The sequence below is a fragment of the Oncorhynchus masou genome, chromosome 13 (assembly GCF_036934945.1).
Source record: "Oncorhynchus masou masou isolate Uvic2021 chromosome 13, UVic_Omas_1.1, whole genome shotgun sequence".
In the NCBI taxonomy this organism is placed as follows: Eukaryota; Metazoa; Chordata; class Actinopteri; order Salmoniformes; family Salmonidae; genus Oncorhynchus; species Oncorhynchus masou.
In genome coordinates this window covers 77,129,384-77,149,898 of record NC_088224.1, presented here as the reverse complement: position 1 = coordinate 77,149,898, position 20,515 = coordinate 77,129,384, and the positions used below count along the sequence as shown (strand labels likewise).

The window sequence follows — 20,515 nt, the reverse complement described above, 5'->3', positions numbered from 1 at the left end:
AGCACAAGATGTACCTGTGTAATGATCATGCTGTTTAATCAGCTTCTTGATATTCCTCACCTGTCAGGTGGATGGATTGTTTTGTAAAGGAAAAATGCTCACGAACAGGGATCTAAACACATTTCTTCTCAACATTTGTGGGATCTCTTTATTTCAGCTCATGAAACATGGGACCACACTTTACATATTGCGTTTATATTTTAGTTCAGTACATTGAGGCATTTCTTACCTTGCTTCAAAGTAGCCTATTAGATCTCCTCTCTTTTTGACATGTTCATTTTTGTCACATGAAAGTGCTTGCATGTGTTGTGCCCTTTTGACATCTATCGTTTCTGGTTCATTCCCGACTGCATTGTGTGCATTGCTGCGCTTATAATGTGAAGAAATAATATTTTATCAACATTTTAAACTAGAAGTTCTGATCTGTTGCCTCAGACTCATTGCTTTCTGTTTTTATTTTTTTCATGTAGCCTTTTTATATAGCCTACTGGTTGTATGAGTCTGTTTTGGAATAGGCTCTTTCTCAACAAGCTGACCAATAAAATAAGTAGCAAACCTTTCTACTCTTGATTGACAGACTAGTGATTTTGCTGTTTGTTACTCTTCTTGCTGGCTGAGGAAAAGTTAAATAGGAAAAGACAGTTATTCTAACATGTTTAAAGTGCACATCAGAATTCAATATGAAGGACCGTACATTGTTGCATTCTCCACTTGCATGTTCTGTTCATATGAATTACCATATACTAAATGTGATTTTTGTCATTCTGAGCATAGTGGGTGGATGCCCTAATCAGGTTATGCACCCAATGCATAATGGTCTGGTAAATAAAATGTAAAAAAAAAGCCAAATGTCCGGCGCCACATTTTCCTAATGGAAACCCTGACACAAACACACACACACACACCGACTCAGTGTTCTATGTTAGCTTTGCGCATGGACACAGTTGCTCACACACCTGCATTTTTAAAGGACTAGGGATGCATTCTGCTTGTTAATTCACTACTGTGGGGATAGGTTCTCTGCTTTCTATCAACTGACAGCTGCTCTCTCATTCTCTCCTCCTTTCTCATTCTCTCTCCCCCCTCATTCCCTCTCCCCCTTTCTCATTCCCTCTCCCCCTTTCTCATTCCCTCTCCCCCTTTCTCATTCCCTCTCCCCTTTCTCATTCCCTCTCCCCCTCTCTCATTCTCTCTTCCCCTCTTTCCCTCTCCCCCTTTCTCCCCCTCTCCCCCTCTCTCATTCTCTCCCTCTCCCCCTCTCTCATTCCCTCTCCCCCTCTCTCATTCCCTCTCCCCCTCTCTCATTCCCTCTCCCCCTCTCTCATTCCCTCTCCCCCTCTCTCATTCCCTCTCCCCCTCTCTCATTCCCTCTCCCCCTCTCTCATTCTCTCTCCCCCTCTTTCCCTCTCCCCCCCCTCTCATTCTCTCTCCCCCTCTTTCCCTCTCCCCCTCTCTCATTCCCTCTCCCCCTCTCTCATTCCCTCTCCCCTCTCTCATTCCCTCTCCCCCACTCTCATTCCCACTCTCATTCCCACTCTCATTCTCTCCCCACCTCTCTCCCCACTCTTTCTCTCTCCCCCACTCTTTCTCTCTCCCCACTCTTTCTCTCTCCCCACTCTCTTTCTCTCTCCCCACTCTCTTTCTCTCTCCCCACTCTCTTTCTCTCTCCCCACCTCTCTTTCTCTCTCCCCACCTCTCTTTCTCTCTCCCCACTCTCTTTCTTTCTCCCCTCTCCCCACTCTCTTTCTCATTCCCTCTTTCTCTCCCCCTCCCCCATTCCCTCTCCCCCTCTCTCATTCCCTCTCCCCCACTCTCATTCCCACTCTCATTCCCACCTCATTCTCTCATTCTCCATTCTCACTCTTTCTCTCTCCCCACTCTTTCTCTCTCCCCACTCTCTTCTCTCTCCCCACTCTCTCCCCACTCTTCTCTCTCCCCACCTCTCTCCCTCCACCTCTCATTCTCTCCCCCTCTCTCATTCTCCTCCTCTCCCTCTCTTTCTCTCCCCCTCTCCCTCCCCACTCTTTCTCTCTCCCCACTCTTTCTCTCTCCCCACTCTCTTTCTCTCTCCCCACTCTTTCTCTTTCTCTCTCCCCCACCTTCTCCCCACTCTCTCTCCCCCACTCTCTTTCTCTTCTCTCTCCCCCACTCTCTTTCACTTCTTTCTCTCCCCCACTCTCTTTCTCTCTCTCCCCACTCTCTCTCCCCACTCTCTTTCTCTCTCCCCATTCTCCCCACTCTCTTTCTCTTCCCTTTCTCTCCCCCACTCTCGTTCTCTCTCCCCACCTCTCTTTCTCTCTCCCCACTCTCATTCCCTCTCCCCCACTCTCTCTCCCCCCCTCTCTCTTGCGTCTGTGTGCATTCACGTGGTGTCTGTGGGATGTGCTGCTGAAGGGAGGATTCAGGTCACTGCAGGTAACACTTCTCCTCTTTATTTTTCCAGAGGAGTCAGTCTGTCTGTAGTTGGCAGTGTTCGTGCCTGTGGTCCTGCCATTTTTTGGCTTTAGTTTTGCCTAAAGAGAAGCATCAGAATGTAAATGAAGCAACACAGAACATTCTAGTCTTATTCTGATTTTAGCAGTTTGGATTCTGCCTTTATGAATATGCTGTTAAAGTGTCAGAACGGACTGTTAAAATTGTTGTAGTATTAACTGCCATAAGGAATGGCAATGGGAAATATAATAGTCCTCTTAAAGTTTTCATTGTTGAATGTTCTTTACTAAAGAGTTTTCCATAACTTGCTCCTCTCTCCTCCTTCTCCTTCCTCTCTCCAGCCGTACTACAGCCGGCCCAGCAATGCCCCCCGGGTGCCCCCCAGCAGCACGCCAAGGCCTGTGGCGCCCACACACGTCTACCAGCCGGGCCAACAGATGATGATGATCCCCTCACAGCAGATCCCCTTCCCCAACCAACAGGGCCCCGCCTACTTCATACCCGGACAGGTAACTTCACCCCGCCCCTTCCACCAGGGTGCTCCATCTATACTAGGCCACTGTCATTCTCTTTACTCAGACATTCACTATACCCTTTGGGACTGTTCCTTTGCACCAGGCAAGCTCAATCAAACGCAGCTATGGTATTTGGAAAGAAAGGAAATGCTTTTTGAAAGCAGGTCTGGTAGCAACTAGCAAGGCAGTCCCCCTCCCCGTCTGTGAGGGAGGCCCCACATGGAGTGGTCTGGTGACCCCCTGGCTCAGGGACAGATTCTGCTGAGTCTGGCCTCCGCTCTATGGAGCCAGTGCTGGGAAAAATGCCCCTCTCCCCTTCCACAGGCGATCAGCTGACCCTCCAGTCCCTTCCTGATTGTGCAGTGCTTAAAAGCACCACAGAGAGAGACGGATGGCTGTTACTGTGTGTTAGAGGGAGGTAGAGGGGTGTAAGTTAAACCTTAAGAGAGGTTTTCCTGCCTTGTGTGTGGGACAAAGAAAGGTATAGGTGTGTGTGTTGAACGAGTTAGATCAAATACTAGTTGGCAGGCTGTCTTAGCACCTTTTCCATCCTACTCATTGTTTTGTAGTTGAATTTTAGCTTGCCTGTAATACTCTGGGCTTGGGGAACATTATACAATGTACCTTTTTAGATAATATCTAAACCATTCTGTCATGTCTCTCTCCCTCAGTACCGGTCAACGTACGTGGCCACCCCTCAGCAGTACCCGGTCCCACCGGGCACTCCAGGCTTCTACCCAGGCACCAGCCCAGCTGAATATGGTACATATGGTAAGAGGCTCTGTTTGGGCCTCGCCTGCTGATACCCACCTTTACCCAAAACCGCAGGCCTCATTCTTAACACTGCTCTCTCCTGGACACACTGAAAACAGGGATGTCAATTCCTGAGTTTAATTTAAATGTATTTCCAACTTCAAGTGAAATTGAATTCAACCCTGACACACAGGTCAAATTCCAAACCTGTTACTTATTTCGGCACCAATAAGTAATTCCCAACGGTGTTGTTCCAAATTTCTTAACTTCCCTGTTCATTTTGTCGGGTTACGAAGGCCTCTGGGCTGGTGATGCAGAGTATGAGTGCCCTCTAGTGGTATGTGTTTGCCAGTACAGGGGCTATAGAAATCTCACTGGTTGTCCTGAAAACAAGCTTGGTGACCCTGCTCACAAGTCTGTGTGCTATGTAGTGGCTTGGTCTGTCTGCACAGTTGAACAGTGACCAGCCATGGGCAGAGCAGTCCGTATATGGAGTCTACTTTAGAAATGTTAAGTCTTGTCATGCATTACTCCAACATGGTATACAAGAGAGAGGGGGGAGTTGATGTGTAGTTGCTTGTGTGTGTGTAGATATATTTCTGCATATCAATATTTCTGTGTGTGTGTACTTTGTATAGATCTGGTCAGATGTCAATGTAGAGCTGTTTTTCAACTGCAGACTAGAAATCTTTCTTCCTTCTGAGCTAAAACATTTAGAGGAGTGAGCACATTTTCTGAAATTTTCCCTCGTGCTGCCAGTCTAATAGACTTAGCTTGTGTGCTTATGTTAGTCATGTGCTCGCTCAATGCTTACAAAGGTACTGACTCATGTTCTCTCATACTGTACTCGCACCTGGCTAACACATGCACTGTCACACACATGCACCAGTCTCCCACTGACATGGACTCCCTTTTTGTTTGGGCCTCTGCAACCATGGAAAGACAGACAAACGTGCACAGAGCCTCTGCCTGTGTGCGTGTGTGTTTTGAGACCGGGGCAGGAATGTATTTGAGTCTGCTCCAGTAGGAAGGGAAGTCAGTGTGACCTCAGGCTCAGCTCACTGGTGCTTCTTCCAGTTTTGGCATCAAATACTAGTCTTGAAGCTGCTCCTCTGGAGGTGTGTGAAACTCAAATATCACCCCCCAGTCCCTCACAGATTTGTCTTGCTTCCATTATGCTTATTCTTCCATTATGCTTATTCTCCCATTGGCTGTTTTAAACTACCTGAAAGGACTGGATATGTGTAAGCAGTATGGTGATGGCTCCTCCGGCCTAGCTCTTCAGTAGGCAAAGTGGAACTTCCACTTGACTGTTTTCACCTACATAATCCTTTTGAGATTTTCACACCTGAGGGAGTGGGAACTAGAGGGGAAGATGGAAGCAGATTGAGTACATGTCAGCTGGTGACGGATTGACATTGAAAGAGGCCTATGTACTGTGGTAGTGATCATTCCAGAAATACCTCTTCATTTCATCCCCTCAAGCCATCACACTAGATTTGAGATGCCCAGTTTATCAAAACAAATTTTATGTCACATGCGCAGAGTACAACAGAATTCACCTTACCGTGAAATGCTTACTTACAAGCCCTTAACCAACAGTGCAGTTCAAGAAATTGTTAGGAACATATTTACTAAATTAACAAAAAAATACTTTTTAATTGTAACACAATAAAATAACAATAACGAGGCTATATACAGGGGTACCGGTACCAAGTCAATGTGCAGGGGTGCAGGTTAGTCGAGGTCATTTGTACCGTTGAAGTCGGAAGTTTACATACACTTAGGTTGGAGTCATTAAAACGCGTTTTTCAACCACTCCACAAATGTATTGTTAACAAACTAGTTTTGGCAAGTCGGTTAGGACATCTACTTTGTACATGACACAAGTCATTTTTACAACAATTGTTTACAGAAAGATTATTTCACTTATAATTAACTATCACAATTCCAGTGGGTCAGAAGTTTACATAGACTAAGTTGACTGTGCCTTTATACAGCTTAGAAAATTCCAAAAATGGCTTTAGAAGCTTCTGATAGGCTAATTGACATCATTTGAGTCAATTGGAGGTGTACCTGTGGATGTATTTCAAGGCCTACCTTCAAACTCAGTGCCTCTTTGCTTGACATCATGGGAAAATCAAAAGAAAACAGCCAAGACCTCAGAAAAAAAATGGTATACCTCCACAAGTCTGGTTCATCCTTGGGAGCAATTTCGAAACGACTGAAGGTACCACATTCATCTGTACAAACTATAATACGCAACTATAAACACCATGGGACCACGCAGCCATCGTACCGCTCAGGAAGGAGGCGCTTTCTGTCTCTTAGAGATGAACGTACTTTGGTGCGAAAAGTGCAAATCAATCCCAGAACAAGAGCAGAGGACCTTGTGAAGATGCTGGAGGAAACAGGTACAAAGGTATCTATATCCACAGTAAAACGAGTCCTATATCGACAACCTGAAAGACCGTTCAGCAAATCAAATTTTATTTGTCACATACACATGGTTAGCAGATGTTAATGCGAGTGTATCGAAATGCTTGTGCTTCGAGTTCCGACCATGCAGTGATATCTAACAATTTCACAACAACTACCTTATACACACAAGTGTAAAAGAATGAATAAGAATTTGTACACAAAATATATGAATGAGCAATGGCCGAATGGCATAGGCAAGATGCATGTAGATGGTATAGAGTACAGTATATACATATGAGGTGAGTAGTGTAGGGTATGTAAACATTATATAAAGTGGCATTGTTTAAAATGTGTAGTAATACATTTATTGCATCAATGTTTTCATTATTAAAGTTGGTGTATGTTGGCAGCAGCCATTCAATGTAAGTGGTGGCTGTTTAATAGTCTGATGGCCTTGAGATAGAAGCTGTTTTTCAGTCTCTCGGTCCCCGCTTTGATGCACCTGTACTGACCTCGCCTTCTGGATGATAGCGGGATGAACAGGCAGTGGCTCGGTGGTTGTTGTCATTGATGATCTTTATGGCCTTCCTGTGACATCGAGTGGTGTAGGTGTCCTGGAGGGCAGGTAGTTTGCCCCCGGTGATTCATTGTGCAGACCTCACTACCCTCTGGAGAGCCTTACGGTTGTTGCCGTACCACGCGGTGATACAGCCCGACAGGATGCTCTCGATTGTGCATCTGTAGAAGTTTGTGAGTGCTTTTGGTGACAAGCTGAATTTCTTCAGCCTCCTGAGGTTAGAGGTGCTGCTGCGCCTTCTTCACCACGCTGTCTGTGTGGGTGGACCAATTCAGTTTGTCCGTGATGTTTACGCCGAGGAACTTCAAACGTTCCACCTTGTCCACTTCTGTCCCATCGATGTGGATAGGTGGCTGCTCCCTCTGCTGTTTTTGAAGTCTACGATCATCTCCTTTGTTTTGTTGACATTGAGTGTGAGGTTATTCACACTCCGAGGGCCCTCACCTCCTCCCTGTAGACCGTCTCGTCGTTGTTGGTAATCAAGCCTACCACTGTAGTGTCGTCCGCAAACTTGATGATTGAGTTGGAGGCGTGCATGGCCACACAGTCATGGGTGAACAGGGAGTACAGGAGAGGGCTGGGGTGGCCTGTCAGGAAGTCCAGGACCCGGTTGAGACCCAGGGTCTCGAGCTTAGTGACGAGTTTGGAAGGTACTATGGTGTTAAATGTTGAGCTGTAGTCGATGAACAGCATTCTTACATAGGTATTCCTCTTGTCCAGATGGGTTAGGGCAGTATGACTGCGATTGTGTCGTCCGTGGACCATTTGGGGCGGTAAGCAAATTGGAGTGGGTCTAGGGTGTCAGATAGGCTGGAGATGATATGGGCTTTGACTCGTCTCTCAAAGCACTTCATGATGACGGAAGTGAGTGCTACGGGGCGATAGTCATTTAGCTCAGTTACCTTCGCTTTCTTGGGAACAGGAACATTGGTGGCCCTCTTGAAGCATGTGGGGACAGGAGACTGTCATAAGGGTTGATTGAATATGTCTGTAAACACCAGCTGATCTGCAGGCCGTCTGGGCCTGCAGCCCTGCGAGGGTGAAAACGTTTATTAATGTTTTACTCACGTTGGCTGCAGTGAAGGAGCCCATAGGTTTTGGTTGCGGACCATGTCAGTGGCACTGTGTTGTCCTCAACGTGAGCAAATAAGTTTTGTTTGTATAGGAGCAAGACATTGTGGTCAGTGACAGGGCTGGTTTTCCTTTTGTAGTCCATGATTGACTGTAGACCCTGCCATATACCTCTCGTGTCTGAGCCGTTGAATTGAGACTCTACTTTGTCTCTATACTGCCGCTTAGCTTGTTCGATTGCCTTGCGGAGGGAATAGCTACACTGTTTGTACTCGGTCATGTTTCCGGTCACCTTGCCCTGATTAAAAGCAGTGGTTCGCACTTTCAGTTTTGTGCGAATGCTGCCATCAATCCACGGTTTCTGGTTGGGGAATGTTTTCATAGGCGCTGTGGGTACAACATCACCCATGCACTTGCTAATAAACGCGCTTACCGAATAGGCGTATTCATCAATGTTATTTTCCGACACTATGCGGAACATATCCCAGTCCACGTGATCGAAGCAATCTCGAAGCATGAAATCCGATTGTTCGGACCAGCGTTGAACAGACCTAAGCACGGGCGCTTCCTGTTTTAGTTCCTGTCTATAGGCTGGGAGCAACAAAATTGAAGGGGGAGGGCGGGGGAGAGATTTATATGCGTCACAGAAGTTAGAGTAACAATAATCCAGGGATTTGACAGCCTGGGCCGCGTAATCGATATGCTGAAAAATTTAGGGAGCCTTGTTTTCAGATTTACTTAATCCCCAGCTACAATAAATGCAGCCTCAGGATATGTGGTTTCCAGTTTACATAGTCAAATTAACTTCTTTCAGGGCCATCAATGTGTCTGATTGGGGCAGGATATACACAACCGGAATTATGATTGAAGAGAATTCTCTTTGTTGATAGTGCGTTCAGCATTTGATTGTAAGGAATTCTAGGTCAGGTGAACAAAAGGACTTGAGTATGTTGTTATGATCACACCACGTCTCATTAATCATAAGGCATACACCCTCACCCTTCTTACCAGAGAGATGTTTGTTTCTGTTTGCGCAATGCGTGAAGAAGCCGGGTGGCTGTACCGACTCTGATGACGTATCCCGAGCGAGCCATGTTTCCGTGAAATAAAGAATGTTACAATCACTGATGTCTCTCTGGAAGGCAACCCTCGCTCGAATTCCGTCTACACAATTGTCAAGAGACTGGACATTGGCGAGAAGTATGCTCGGGAGCAGTGCGCGATGTGCCCATCTACGAAGCCTGATCAGAAGACCACTCCGTCTGCCCCTCTGCAGTGCCGTTGTTTTGGGTCGCTGGCTGGGATCCGATCCATTGTTCTGGGTGGTGGACCAAACAGAGGATCCGCTTCGGGAAAGTCGTATTCCTGGTCGTAATGTTGGTGAGTTGACGTTGCTCTCATATCCAATAGTTCCTCCCGACTGTATGTAATAAAACCTAATATTTCCTGGGGTAACAATGTAAGAAATAACACAATAATAAACAAAATACTGCATAGTTTCCTAGGAACGCGAAGCGAGGCGGCCATCTCTGTCGGCGCCGGAAGGAAGAAGCCACATCTTTTTGGACTTTTTTTGGCCATAATGACCATTGTTATGTTTGGAGAAAAAGGGGGATTGCAAGGAGAAATGTCCTCTGGTCTGATGAAACAAAAAAAGCCCGACCTTGAACTGTTTACACAGTGTTTGTCATAATGACCATTGTTATGTTTGGAGAAAAATTTAAAGGGGAGTGTAGGATTGCAAGCTAAATAAATAATTCTCTCTGAACACATTTCAACCCTAACTGAACCGTGAATCACGGGGTGGCAGCATCATGTTGTGGGGGTGCTTTGCTGCAGGAGGGACTGATGCACTTCAACAAAATACATGGCATCATGAGGAGGAAAATGATGTGGATATATTGAAGCAACATCTCAAGACATCAGCCAGGAAGTTAACCTGTTGATGCTCTGGGGGCGCTATTTCATTTTTAATCCGAAGTACATTCATTTACTCAATAAATGTTACTTTTGTTCGATATACTCTCTCTATATCCAAAATGCTCCTTTTTTGTTAGCTCTGTTTTCTTCAGTAATCCACAGGCTCAAACTCAGTCAAAACAATCCAAATTGTAGCCGTAAAGTTCATAGAAACATGTCAAACGATGTTTATATTCAACCCTCAGGTTGATTTTTAGCTTAAATGATCTATAAAATTTCAACTGGACAATAACGTCGTCAATATAAAAGGTAAACAAGAAATGCACATGCGCCTGAAAAAACTCTGCGTCACGTTAGGGTCCTCTCGTTCAGACTGGTCTTATTCCCTCATTTATGAGAATACAAGCCTGAAACGATTTCTAAAGACTGTTGACATCTAGGGGAAGGCATAGAAACTGCAAATGGAGTCCTAAGTCAATGTATACTGTAATGGCATTGAATAGAAAACTACAAAACCACAAAAAAACTACTTCCTGAATGGATTTTCTCAGGTTTTCGCCTGCTAAAGCAGTTCCGTTATACTCAGACACTATTTTAACAGTTTTGGAAACTTTAGAGTGTTTTCTATCCAAATCTACAAGTTATATGCATATCATATCATCTGGGCCCAAGTAGCAGGCTGTTAAATTTGGGCATGCTTTTCATCCAAAATTCCGAATGCTGCCCCCTACCCTAGAGAGGTTAACCTTTCTAGCGCAGGGTTTCCGCTAGCGGCACACCTCGACAGCATTCCACTGAAAAGGCAGCGTGCGAAATTCAAAAATATTTTTCCGAAATATGTAACTTTCACACATTAACCTCTTGAAACTAGGGGACACTAGTTTCAAAGTAAACAGGCTATTTCTCAGGACCAGATGCTAGAATATGCATATAATTGACAGCTTAGGATAGAAAACACTCTAACGTTTCCAAAACTGTAAAAATATTGTCTGCGAGTATAACAGAACTGATAATGCAGGCGAAAGCCTGAGAAAAATCCAATCAGGAAGTGACTCTTATTTTGAAAACATTGTGTTCCTATGCATCCCTATTGCCCATTTGAAAGGGATATCAACCAGATTCCTTTTTCTATGGCTTCCCTAATGTGTCTACAGCCACTAGACATAGTTTCAGGCTTTTATTTTGAAAAATGAGCGTGAACGACAACATTGTGTCAGTGGTCAGGTGGTGGCTCTCAGTGATTTGTGCGTAATAGACAAAGGCGGCCATTGTTCCTCTTGCTCCTACTGAAAAGCCAATTGTCCCGGTTGATATATTATCGAATAGATATTTGAAAAACACCTTGAGGATCGATTATAAAAAACGTTTGCCATGTTTCTGTCGATATTATGGATCTAATTTGGAGTTCTTTTCGGCGTTGTCGTGACCGCAATTTACGGTGGATTTCTCAACAAAACGTGAACAAAAAAAGGAGGTATTTCGGCTATAAAAAGAATCTTTATGGGACAAAATGAACATTTGCTGTCTAACTGGGAGTCTCATGAGTGAAAGCATTCGAAGCTCATCAAAGGTAAACGATTTCATTTAACTGATTTTCGTGACCAAGCTTCCTGCTGCTAGCTGAACATAATGCTATGCTAGGCTATCGATAAACTTATACAAACGCTTGTCTTGCTTTGGCTGTAAAGCATAATTTCAAAATCTGAGATGACAGGGTGATTAACAAAAGGCTAAGCTGTGTTTCACTATATTTCACTTGTGATTTCATGAAATGAATATTTTCTAGTAATATTTTTTGACCATTGCGCTATGCTAATTAGTGTAGTTGATGACAATTCTCCTGGATCCGGAATAGATCGTTCTATGTATTTTTTAGAAATATGTAACTTTCACACATTAACAAGTCCATTACAGCAAATGAAAGATAAACATCTTGTTTATCTACCCACCATGTCCGATTTAAAAATGCTTTACAGCTAAAGCACAACATATGATTATGTTAGATCACAGCCATTTTTCCAGCCAAAGATAGGAATCACAAAAAGCAGAAATATAGATAAAATGAATCACTAAACTTTGATCTTCATCAGATGACACTCATAGGACATCATGTTACACAATACATGTGTGTGTTTTGTTCGGTAATGTGCATATTTATTTCCAAAAATCTGTTTACATTGGTGCCTTATGTTTAGTAATGTTTTGATTCAGAAACATCCGGTGATTTTGCAGAAATACTAATAATAAAAATTGATAAAAGATACTAGTGTTTTTCACAGAATTAAAGATAGACTTCTCCTTAATGCAACCACTTGTCAGATTTTAAAACAACTTTACGGATAAAGCATAATCTGAGAACGGTGCTCAGAACCCAAAACAGCCAGAGGAATAGCCGCCATTTTGGAATTAACAAAGTTAGAAACAACAGCATAAATATTCACTTACCTTTGATCTTCATCAGAAGGCACTCCCAGGAATCCCAGTACGACAATAAATGACTGATTTGTTCCATGAAGTTCCATCATTTATGTTCAAATAGCCAGTTGTTAGTGTGTTCAGCCCAGTAATCCATCTTCATGAGGCGCAAGCATTTCATCCAGACAAAAACTTGAAAAGTTCCGATACAGTCCTTTTAGAAACATGTCAAACGATGTATGGAATCAATCGTTAGGATGTTTTTAATATAAAACATCAATAATATTCCAACCGGAGAATTCCTTTGTCTTCAGAAAGGCACTGGAACGAGAGGTAACTCTGTCGGGAGCTCGCGTCACGAGACCAAGGCTCTCTGCCAGACTACTGACTCAAAGAGCTCTTATGAGCCCCTCCTTTATAGTAGAATCTACATTCAAGTTTCAAAAGACGGTTGACATCGAGTGGAAGCCAAGGAAGTGCAACCTTATCCATATCTCAATGTGTACTCGGTAGGCCAAGCTTTGAAAAACTACAAACTTCAGATGTCCCACTTCCTGGTTGGATTTTTCTCAGGTTTTCGCCTGCCATATGAGTAATGTTATACTCACAGACATCATTCAAACAGTTTTAGAAACTTCAGAGTTTTCTATCCAATACTGATAATAATATGCATATATTAGCATCTGGGACAGAGTAGGAGGCAGTTCACTCTGGGCACGCTATTCATCCAAAAGTGAAAATGCTGCCCCCTATCCCAAAAAGGTTAAGAAGCCTTTTGAACCTAGACTTGGTTCTCCGGTACCGCTTGCCGTGCGATAGCAGAGAGAACAGGTCTCTAACTAGGGTGGCTGGAGTCTTTGACAATTTTTTAGGCCTTCTTCTGACACTGCCTAGCATATAGGTCCTGGATGGCAGTATATAGGTCCTAGTATATAGGTCCTGGATGATTCACCAAACAATATTTTGAAAGAGGAAGTAAAATACTTTAAGAATATGTTTTTGTTTCAATCTCCTCCCTCACCACTAACCGAAGCTAATTGTATGGATTTTTTTCCTGTTAATAATGTAAAATTAACATCTGTACAGAAAGACTCATGTGAAGGCCAAATTACAGAGGAGGAATTTATTGATGCAATTAAAGTCTTTAAGGCTGGGAAAACTCCAGGGCTGGATGGCATACCAGTGGAAGTTTACCAAACTTTATTTGATGCACTCCGAGGACCATTATTAGCATTATTACCACTCCTATCTTAACTGTAGATTATTGGACACGCAACAAGGTCTGATTTCATTATTACTGGAACAGGATCCAAGTGGTGTGTGTGTATAAAGATCCAGTCCGTTGAAAAAATGGATGCCTCTTACACTTCAATGTTGTGATGCAAAGATTCTAGCTAAATGCTTGGCGCATAGAATTAAAAAGGTATTGTCAGATATTATTCAACCTAATCAGACAGGTTTTTTACATGGACGATACATTGGAGATAATATAAGACAAGAACTGGAAACAATACTATGAAATATCGGGGAAATCAGGCCTGATTTTCATAGCCGATTTTGAAAAGGCTTTTGATAAAGTACGAATGGCGTTTATATACAGTGCCTTGCGAAAGTATTCGGCCCCCTTGAACTTTGCGACCTTTTGCCACATTTCAGGCTTCAAACATAAAGATATAAAACTGTATTTTTTTGTGAAGAATCAACAACAAGTGGGACACAATCATGAAGTGGAACGACATTTATTGGATATTTCAAACTTTTTTAACAAATCAAAAACTGAAAAATTGGGTGTGCAAAATTATTCAGCCCCCTTAAGTTAATACTTTGTAGCACCACCTTTTGCTGCGATTACAGCTGTAAGTCGCTTGGGGTATGTCTCTATCAGTTTTGCACACCGAGAGACTGAAATTTTTTCCCATTCTTCCTTGCAAAACAGCTCGAGCTCAGTGAGGTTGGATGGAGAGCATTTGTGAACAGCAGTTTTCAGTTCTTTCCACAGATTCTCAATTGGATTCAGGTCTGGACTTTGACTTGGCCATTCTAACACCTGGATATGTTTATTTTTGAACCATTCCATTGTAGATTTTGCTTTATGTTTTGGATCATTGTCTTGTTGGAAGACAAATCTCCGTCCCAGTCTCAGGTCTTTTGCAGACTCCATCATGTTTTCTTCCAGAATGGTCCTGTATTTGGCTCCATCCATCTTCCCATCAATTTTAACCATCTTCCCTGTCCCTGCTGAAGAAAAGCAGGCCCAAACCATGATGCTGCCACCACCATGTTTGACAGTGGGGATGGTGTGTTCATTGTGATGAGCTGTGTTGCATTTACGCCAAACATAACGTTTTGCATTGTTGCCAAAAAGTTCAATTTTGATTTCATCTGACCAGAGCACCTTCTTCCACATGTTTGGTGTGTCTCCCAGGTGGCTTGTGGCAAACTTTAAACAACACTTTTTATGGATATCTTTAAGAAATGGCTTTCTTCTTGCCACTTCCATAAATGCCAGATTTGTGCAATATACGACTGATTGTTGTCCTATGGACAGTCTCCCACCTCAGCTGTAGATCTCTGCAGTTCATCCAGAGTGATCATGGGCCTCTTGCCTGCATCTCTGATCAGTCTTCTCCTTGTATGAGCTGAAAGTTTAGAGGGACGGCCAGGTTTTGGTAGATTTGCAGTGGTCTGATACTCCTTCCATTTCAATATTATCGCTTGCACAGTGCTCCTTGGGATGTTTAAAGCTTGGGAAGTTTTTTTGTATCCAAATCCGGCTTTAAACTTCTTCACAACAGTATCTCGGACCTGCCTGGTGTGTTCCTTGTTCTTCATGATGCTCTCTGCGCTTTTAACGGACCTCTGAGACTATCACAGTGCAGGTGCATTTATACGGAGACTTGATTACACACAGGTGGATTGTATTTATCATCATTAGTCATTTAGGTCAACACTGGATCATTCAGAGATCCTCACTGAATTTCTGGAGAGAGTTTGCTGCACTGAAAGTAAAGGCGCTGAATAATTTTGCACGCCCAATTTTTCAGTTTTTGATTTGTTAAAAAAGTTTGAAATATCCAATAAATGTCGTTCCACTTCATGATTGTGTCCCACTTGTTGTTGATTCTTCACAAAAAAATACAGTTTTATATCTTTATGTTTGAAGCCTGAAATGTGGCAAAAGGTCGCAAAGTTCAAGGGGGCCGAATACTTTCGCAAGGCACTGTATAAATGCCTAAAATATTTCAGTTTTGGAGAATCTCTTATTAAAATGGTTAGTTATGTATAGTAACCCTAGGTGTAAACTAGTAAATAATTGCTAAATCCCAGACAGTTTAAAACTATCGAGGAGTAAAACAAGGTTGTCCACTATCGCCATATCTATTTTTTATTGCCATCGAAATGTTAGCTGTTAAAATTGAATCCAACAATAATATTAAGGGATTAGAAATCCGTGGCTTAATAACAATGGTGTAATTGTACGCTGATGATTCATGTTTTCTTTTAAAACCACAATCAGAATCCCTGCACAGCCTCGTAGAGGATCTAGATACTTTTTTAAAACCAAATTATGATAAGTGTACTATATTATGTATTGGATCACCAAAAAATGCAAATTTTCAATTACCGTCTAGTTTACCAAATAAAATGGTCTGACGGGGATGTGGACGTACTTAGTAAACATACCCTGAAAGAAAGACATGATCTCACCCCAATAAATGTTTATAGAAAGTTAGCAAAAATAGATAAGATCTTGCTAGCATGGAAGGGAAAATATCTGTCTATTTGTGGAAAAATCACCCTGATTTAACTCTTTAGTCATATCACAGTTAACCTGTTTGCTTATGGTTTTGCCTAGACCTAGTGACCTGCTTTTTAAATTATATGAACAAAAAATATTACATTTTATTTGTAATGGCAAGCCAGATAAAATTAAATGTGCCTATTTATATAACAAATATTAATTCGGAGGGCATTAAATATTAAAAGCGTTAGACCCCTCACTAAAGGCATCAGTCATACAAAAGTTATACTTAAATCCGAAATGGTTCTCTTGTAAATTAGTAAGAATTTCTCACCCATGGACTTATTCAGGTTACAACTGCTCACTTTCGGTTATTTGAAAACCAAATCATCTCTAAAATATCGTTATTTAAAAAAAAAAAAAGTCTTAGAAAGTTGATTGCCATTTCAGTTTAATCCACCTGAAAAGACAACAAATAATACAACAGATATCGTGGTTAAACTCAAATATACTAATTGGTGATAAATCCTTATTTTTCAATAAAAAAATTTTTTTAACGTATTTTGGTAAATGATATCATAAATAGGACCGGTGGATTTATGTCACACATGCAGCTCACACAGACATATGGAAATGTCTGCTCTACCCAAAATTACAACCAACTAATTGCAGCATTACCACAAAAATGGAAGAGGCAAGTACTAGGGGGAAAGTAAGGAACTTGTTTGTCGGCTCTGCAATAACCTCTAGCGTTGAGCAATCCCGTATCCGGGAGCGTAATCATAGCCTCAAGCTCATTAGCATAACGCAACGTTAACTATTCATGAAAATCGCAAATGAAATGAAATACATATATCGGCTCACAAGCTTAGCCTTTTGTGTACCCAATGGAAAAGTGGACGCAGCTGGAGATAGCACAATAATTTTGACGGAGGGCACCAAGCGGACACCTGGTAATGTAGTCTCTTATGGTTAATCTTCCAATGATATGCCTACAAATACGTCACAATGCTGCAGACACCTTGGGGAAACGACAGAAAGTGTAGGCTCATTCCTGGCGCATTCACAGCCATATAAAGAGACATTGGAACACAGCGCATTCAAAATCTGGGGCATTTCCTGTATGAAATTTCATATTGGTTTCGCCTGTAGCATTAGTTCTGTGGCACTCACAGACAATATCTTTGCAGTTTTAGAAACGTCAGTGTTTTCTTTCCAAAGCTGTCAATTATATGCATAGTCGAGCATCTTTTCGTGACAAAATATCTTGTTTAAAACGCCCCCTATGTCGAAGAAGTTAAAGACCATAAATGGTTAAAGAATATTGTTATAAATAAAAACATAAATCAAGTTGGTCTAAGGACCAAAAAATGGACAGCGTTGCCATATACATTGAAAAATAGTTTGGAAGAGATTTTCGATGTACTGATTCCGTGGCACACGGTTTATGAATTGACACGCAAATACAACGCCGGATTCAAAACTTAACATTTTTCAATTTAAATTATTATACAAAATTCTTGCAACCAAGTTGGTTATATATATATATATATATATATGGGGGATACAATCTTCCCAGCTCTGCAGATTTTGCTGCGAGGAGGCAGAGTCATTAGATCATTTATTTTTGTGCTGTTCATATGTAGCTCGTTTTTGGTCTTAGGGCCAGGAATGGCTGAAGAATTGCAACATTTACTTAGAACTAATGCTCCAGATGGCAATACTGGGTGATTTTAAAAGTCATAGTCAATCGATCAATAATATAGTCATTATTTTAGCCAACATTTTTATCTTTATTTTACAATCTGTAGAAGCTATGAGAATAGAAAGGTTCACTACTTTTGTGAAGCATCACAGTGCAGTTGAAAGATATATGGCAAATAGAAATCCAAAATGGATGGCGTTAAGAGATCGGAGGGGTTGAAAGGAGCTGAAGGGTGGGACTAATAACAACAAGATAACCAATGTAAAACATACAGGGTCTGTAAAATGTATATAGGTTCAGACATTTTGTGAAATAGCACAGTTACGAATAGAACTGGATGGACATCAGAAATGTTGGAATGCCAGGACTAAAATTCTAATAAAATAAAACTATTTGTTAAATAGATTGTGTCTGTAAAATGTGTATAAACTGAAGGTAGAAGCCTAATTGTTATTGTTTATTAGTTTACTCCAATTGGGGGAGGGGTGGTAGGGTTTGCGGGGAATAAGAAAGGTATATTCTTAAAGTGTTTGTTTATGTGTTTGTGTGTGTACGAATGTTTCTGTGTATACAGTGGGGCAAAAAAGTATTTAGTCAGCCACCAATTGTGCAAGTTCTCCCACTTAAAAGGATGAGAGGCCTGTAATTTTCATCATAGGTACACTTCAACTATGACAGACAAAATGAGGGAAAAATCCAGAAAATCACATTGTAGGATTTTTTATGAATTTATTTGCAAATTATGGTGGAAAATAAAAAACTTTTCTCATTTTGTCTGTCATAGTTGAAGTGTACCTATGATGAAAATTACAGGCCTCATCTTTTTAAGTGGAAGAAATTTCACAATTGGTGGCTGACTAAATACTTTTTTGCCCCACTGTATGTATGAATGTTTGTGTGTGTACGAATGTTTATGTGGAGAGCCAGAGAGACCCAAAAAATATATGGGGGATTGGAAATGATGTAGACAATTACATTGATGGAATCTACCCGCAATATTAAAGCCGATCCACCCCCTGAGAGAAAATAAATAACAGCACTTACAGTTGACCGGGGCAGTTTAAGCAGTGTAGAAATGTGACGAACTGACTTGTTGGAAAGGTTGCATCCTATGACGGTGCCATTTTGAAAGTCACTGAGCTCTTCATTAAGGCCATTCTCCTGCCAATGTTTGTCTATGGAGATTGCATGGCTGTGTGCTTGATTTTATACACCTGTTAGCAATGGGTGTATCAGCGAAACCACTAATTTGAAGGGGTGTCCACATGCTTTGTGTATATTAGTTGGCCGTAATGTATGTAAAGACTAGAGGTCGACTGATTAATCGGAATGGCCGATTAACTAGGGTATTTTTGGGTGCCGATTTGATGATTTTCCCCTCCTTTTTCCCTTTCTAATTTTTTTGTTGTTGACCTATTTAACTAGGCAAGTCAGTTAAGAACACATTCTTATTTTCAATGACGGCCTAGGAAGGGTGGGTTAACTGCCTCGTTCAGGGGCAGAACGGCAGATTTTCACCTTGTCAGCTCGGGGGATCCAATCTTGCATCCTTACAGTTAACTAGTCCAACGTGATAACGACCTGCCTCTCCCTCGTTGCACTCCACAAGGAGACTGCCTGTTACGCGAATGCAGTAAGCCAAGGCAAGTTGCTAGCTAGCATTAAACTTATCTTCTAAAAAACAATCAATCATAATCACTAGTTAACTACACATGGTTGATGATATTACTAGATATTATCTAGCGTGTCCTGCGTTGCATATAATCTGACTGAGCCTACAAGCATACAAGTATCTGACTGACCGGTGGTAGGCAGAAGCAGGCACTTAAACATTCATTCAAACAGCACTTTTGTGCGTTTGCCAGCAGCTCTTCGTTGTGCTTCAACCATTGCACTGTTTATGACTTCAAGCCTATCAACTCCCGAGATGAGGCTGGTGTAACCGAAGTGAAATGGCGAGCTTGTTAGCGCGTGCTAATAGCGTTTCAAACATCACTTGCTCTGAGCCTTCTAGTAGTTGTTCCCCTTGCTATGCATGGGTAACGATGCTTCGATGGTGGCTGTTGTCGTTGTGTTGCTGCTTCGAGCCCAGGGAGGAGCGAGGAGAGGGACGGAAGCTATACTGTTCCACTGGCAATACTAAAGTGCCTATAAGAACATCCAATAGTCAAAGGTTAATGAAATACAAATGGTATAGAGGGAAATAGTCCTATAATAACTACAACCTAAAACTTCTTACCTGGGAATATTTAAGACTGATGTTAAAAGGAACCACCAGCTTTCATATGTTCTCATGTTCTGAGCAAGGAACTGAAACGTTAGCTTTCTTACATGGCACATATTGCACTTTTACTTTCTTCTCCAACACTTTGTTTTTGCATTATTTAAACCAAATTGAACATGTTTCATTATTTATTTGAGGCTAAATTGATTTCATTGATGTATTATATTAAGTTAAAATAAGTGTATATTCAGTATTTTTGTAATTGTCATTATTACAAATAAATGAATACAAATTGTCCGATTTAATCGTAATCGGCTTTTTTGGTCCTCCAATAATCGGTATCGGTGTTGAAAAACCATAGTCGGTCGACCTCTAGTAAAGACCACAGCCCAAGTTGTAAATCTGCAGTGGGGCTATTGAGACTTGCTTCACTCTGCTTTAGGTATGATCGTCATCCTATAAAATGTGTGCATGGTCTGTTCATTTTTTAGGATGTCGTATGGTTGTTGCATCTTTATCAGACTCGTCGTAAGGTTGTCATGGTATGTGTGTGTCACTCTTTATTCCAGAAGTCTCATGTCCTGAGGTCAGTCTGACACACAACCCTCTTCACTAGTCATGTGACAAGGAGACGAGAACTTGGTTTCAGCAACACACACACTAGAGCCCTGATGAGACAGCAACATGTTTTCTTTTTTAAATTTAACCAGACTTAATTTGTGCGAAAATTGGGGGGAAA

The 20,515-nt window shown here is 41.8% G+C and overlaps 1 protein-coding gene across 1 annotated transcript in view; it reads left to right on the top strand.

The window, feature by feature from the left end:
* Positions 1-20,515, top strand: part of LOC135553090 (eukaryotic translation initiation factor 4 gamma 1-like) — a 72,810-nt gene that overhangs the window by 11,232 nt on the left and 41,063 nt on the right. The window contains 3 exon segments of the mRNA XM_064985187.1: positions 2,395-2,415; positions 2,775-2,942; positions 3,620-3,719. Coding sequence (XP_064841259.1) covers positions 2,395-2,415; positions 2,775-2,942; positions 3,620-3,719 — 289 coding nt within the window.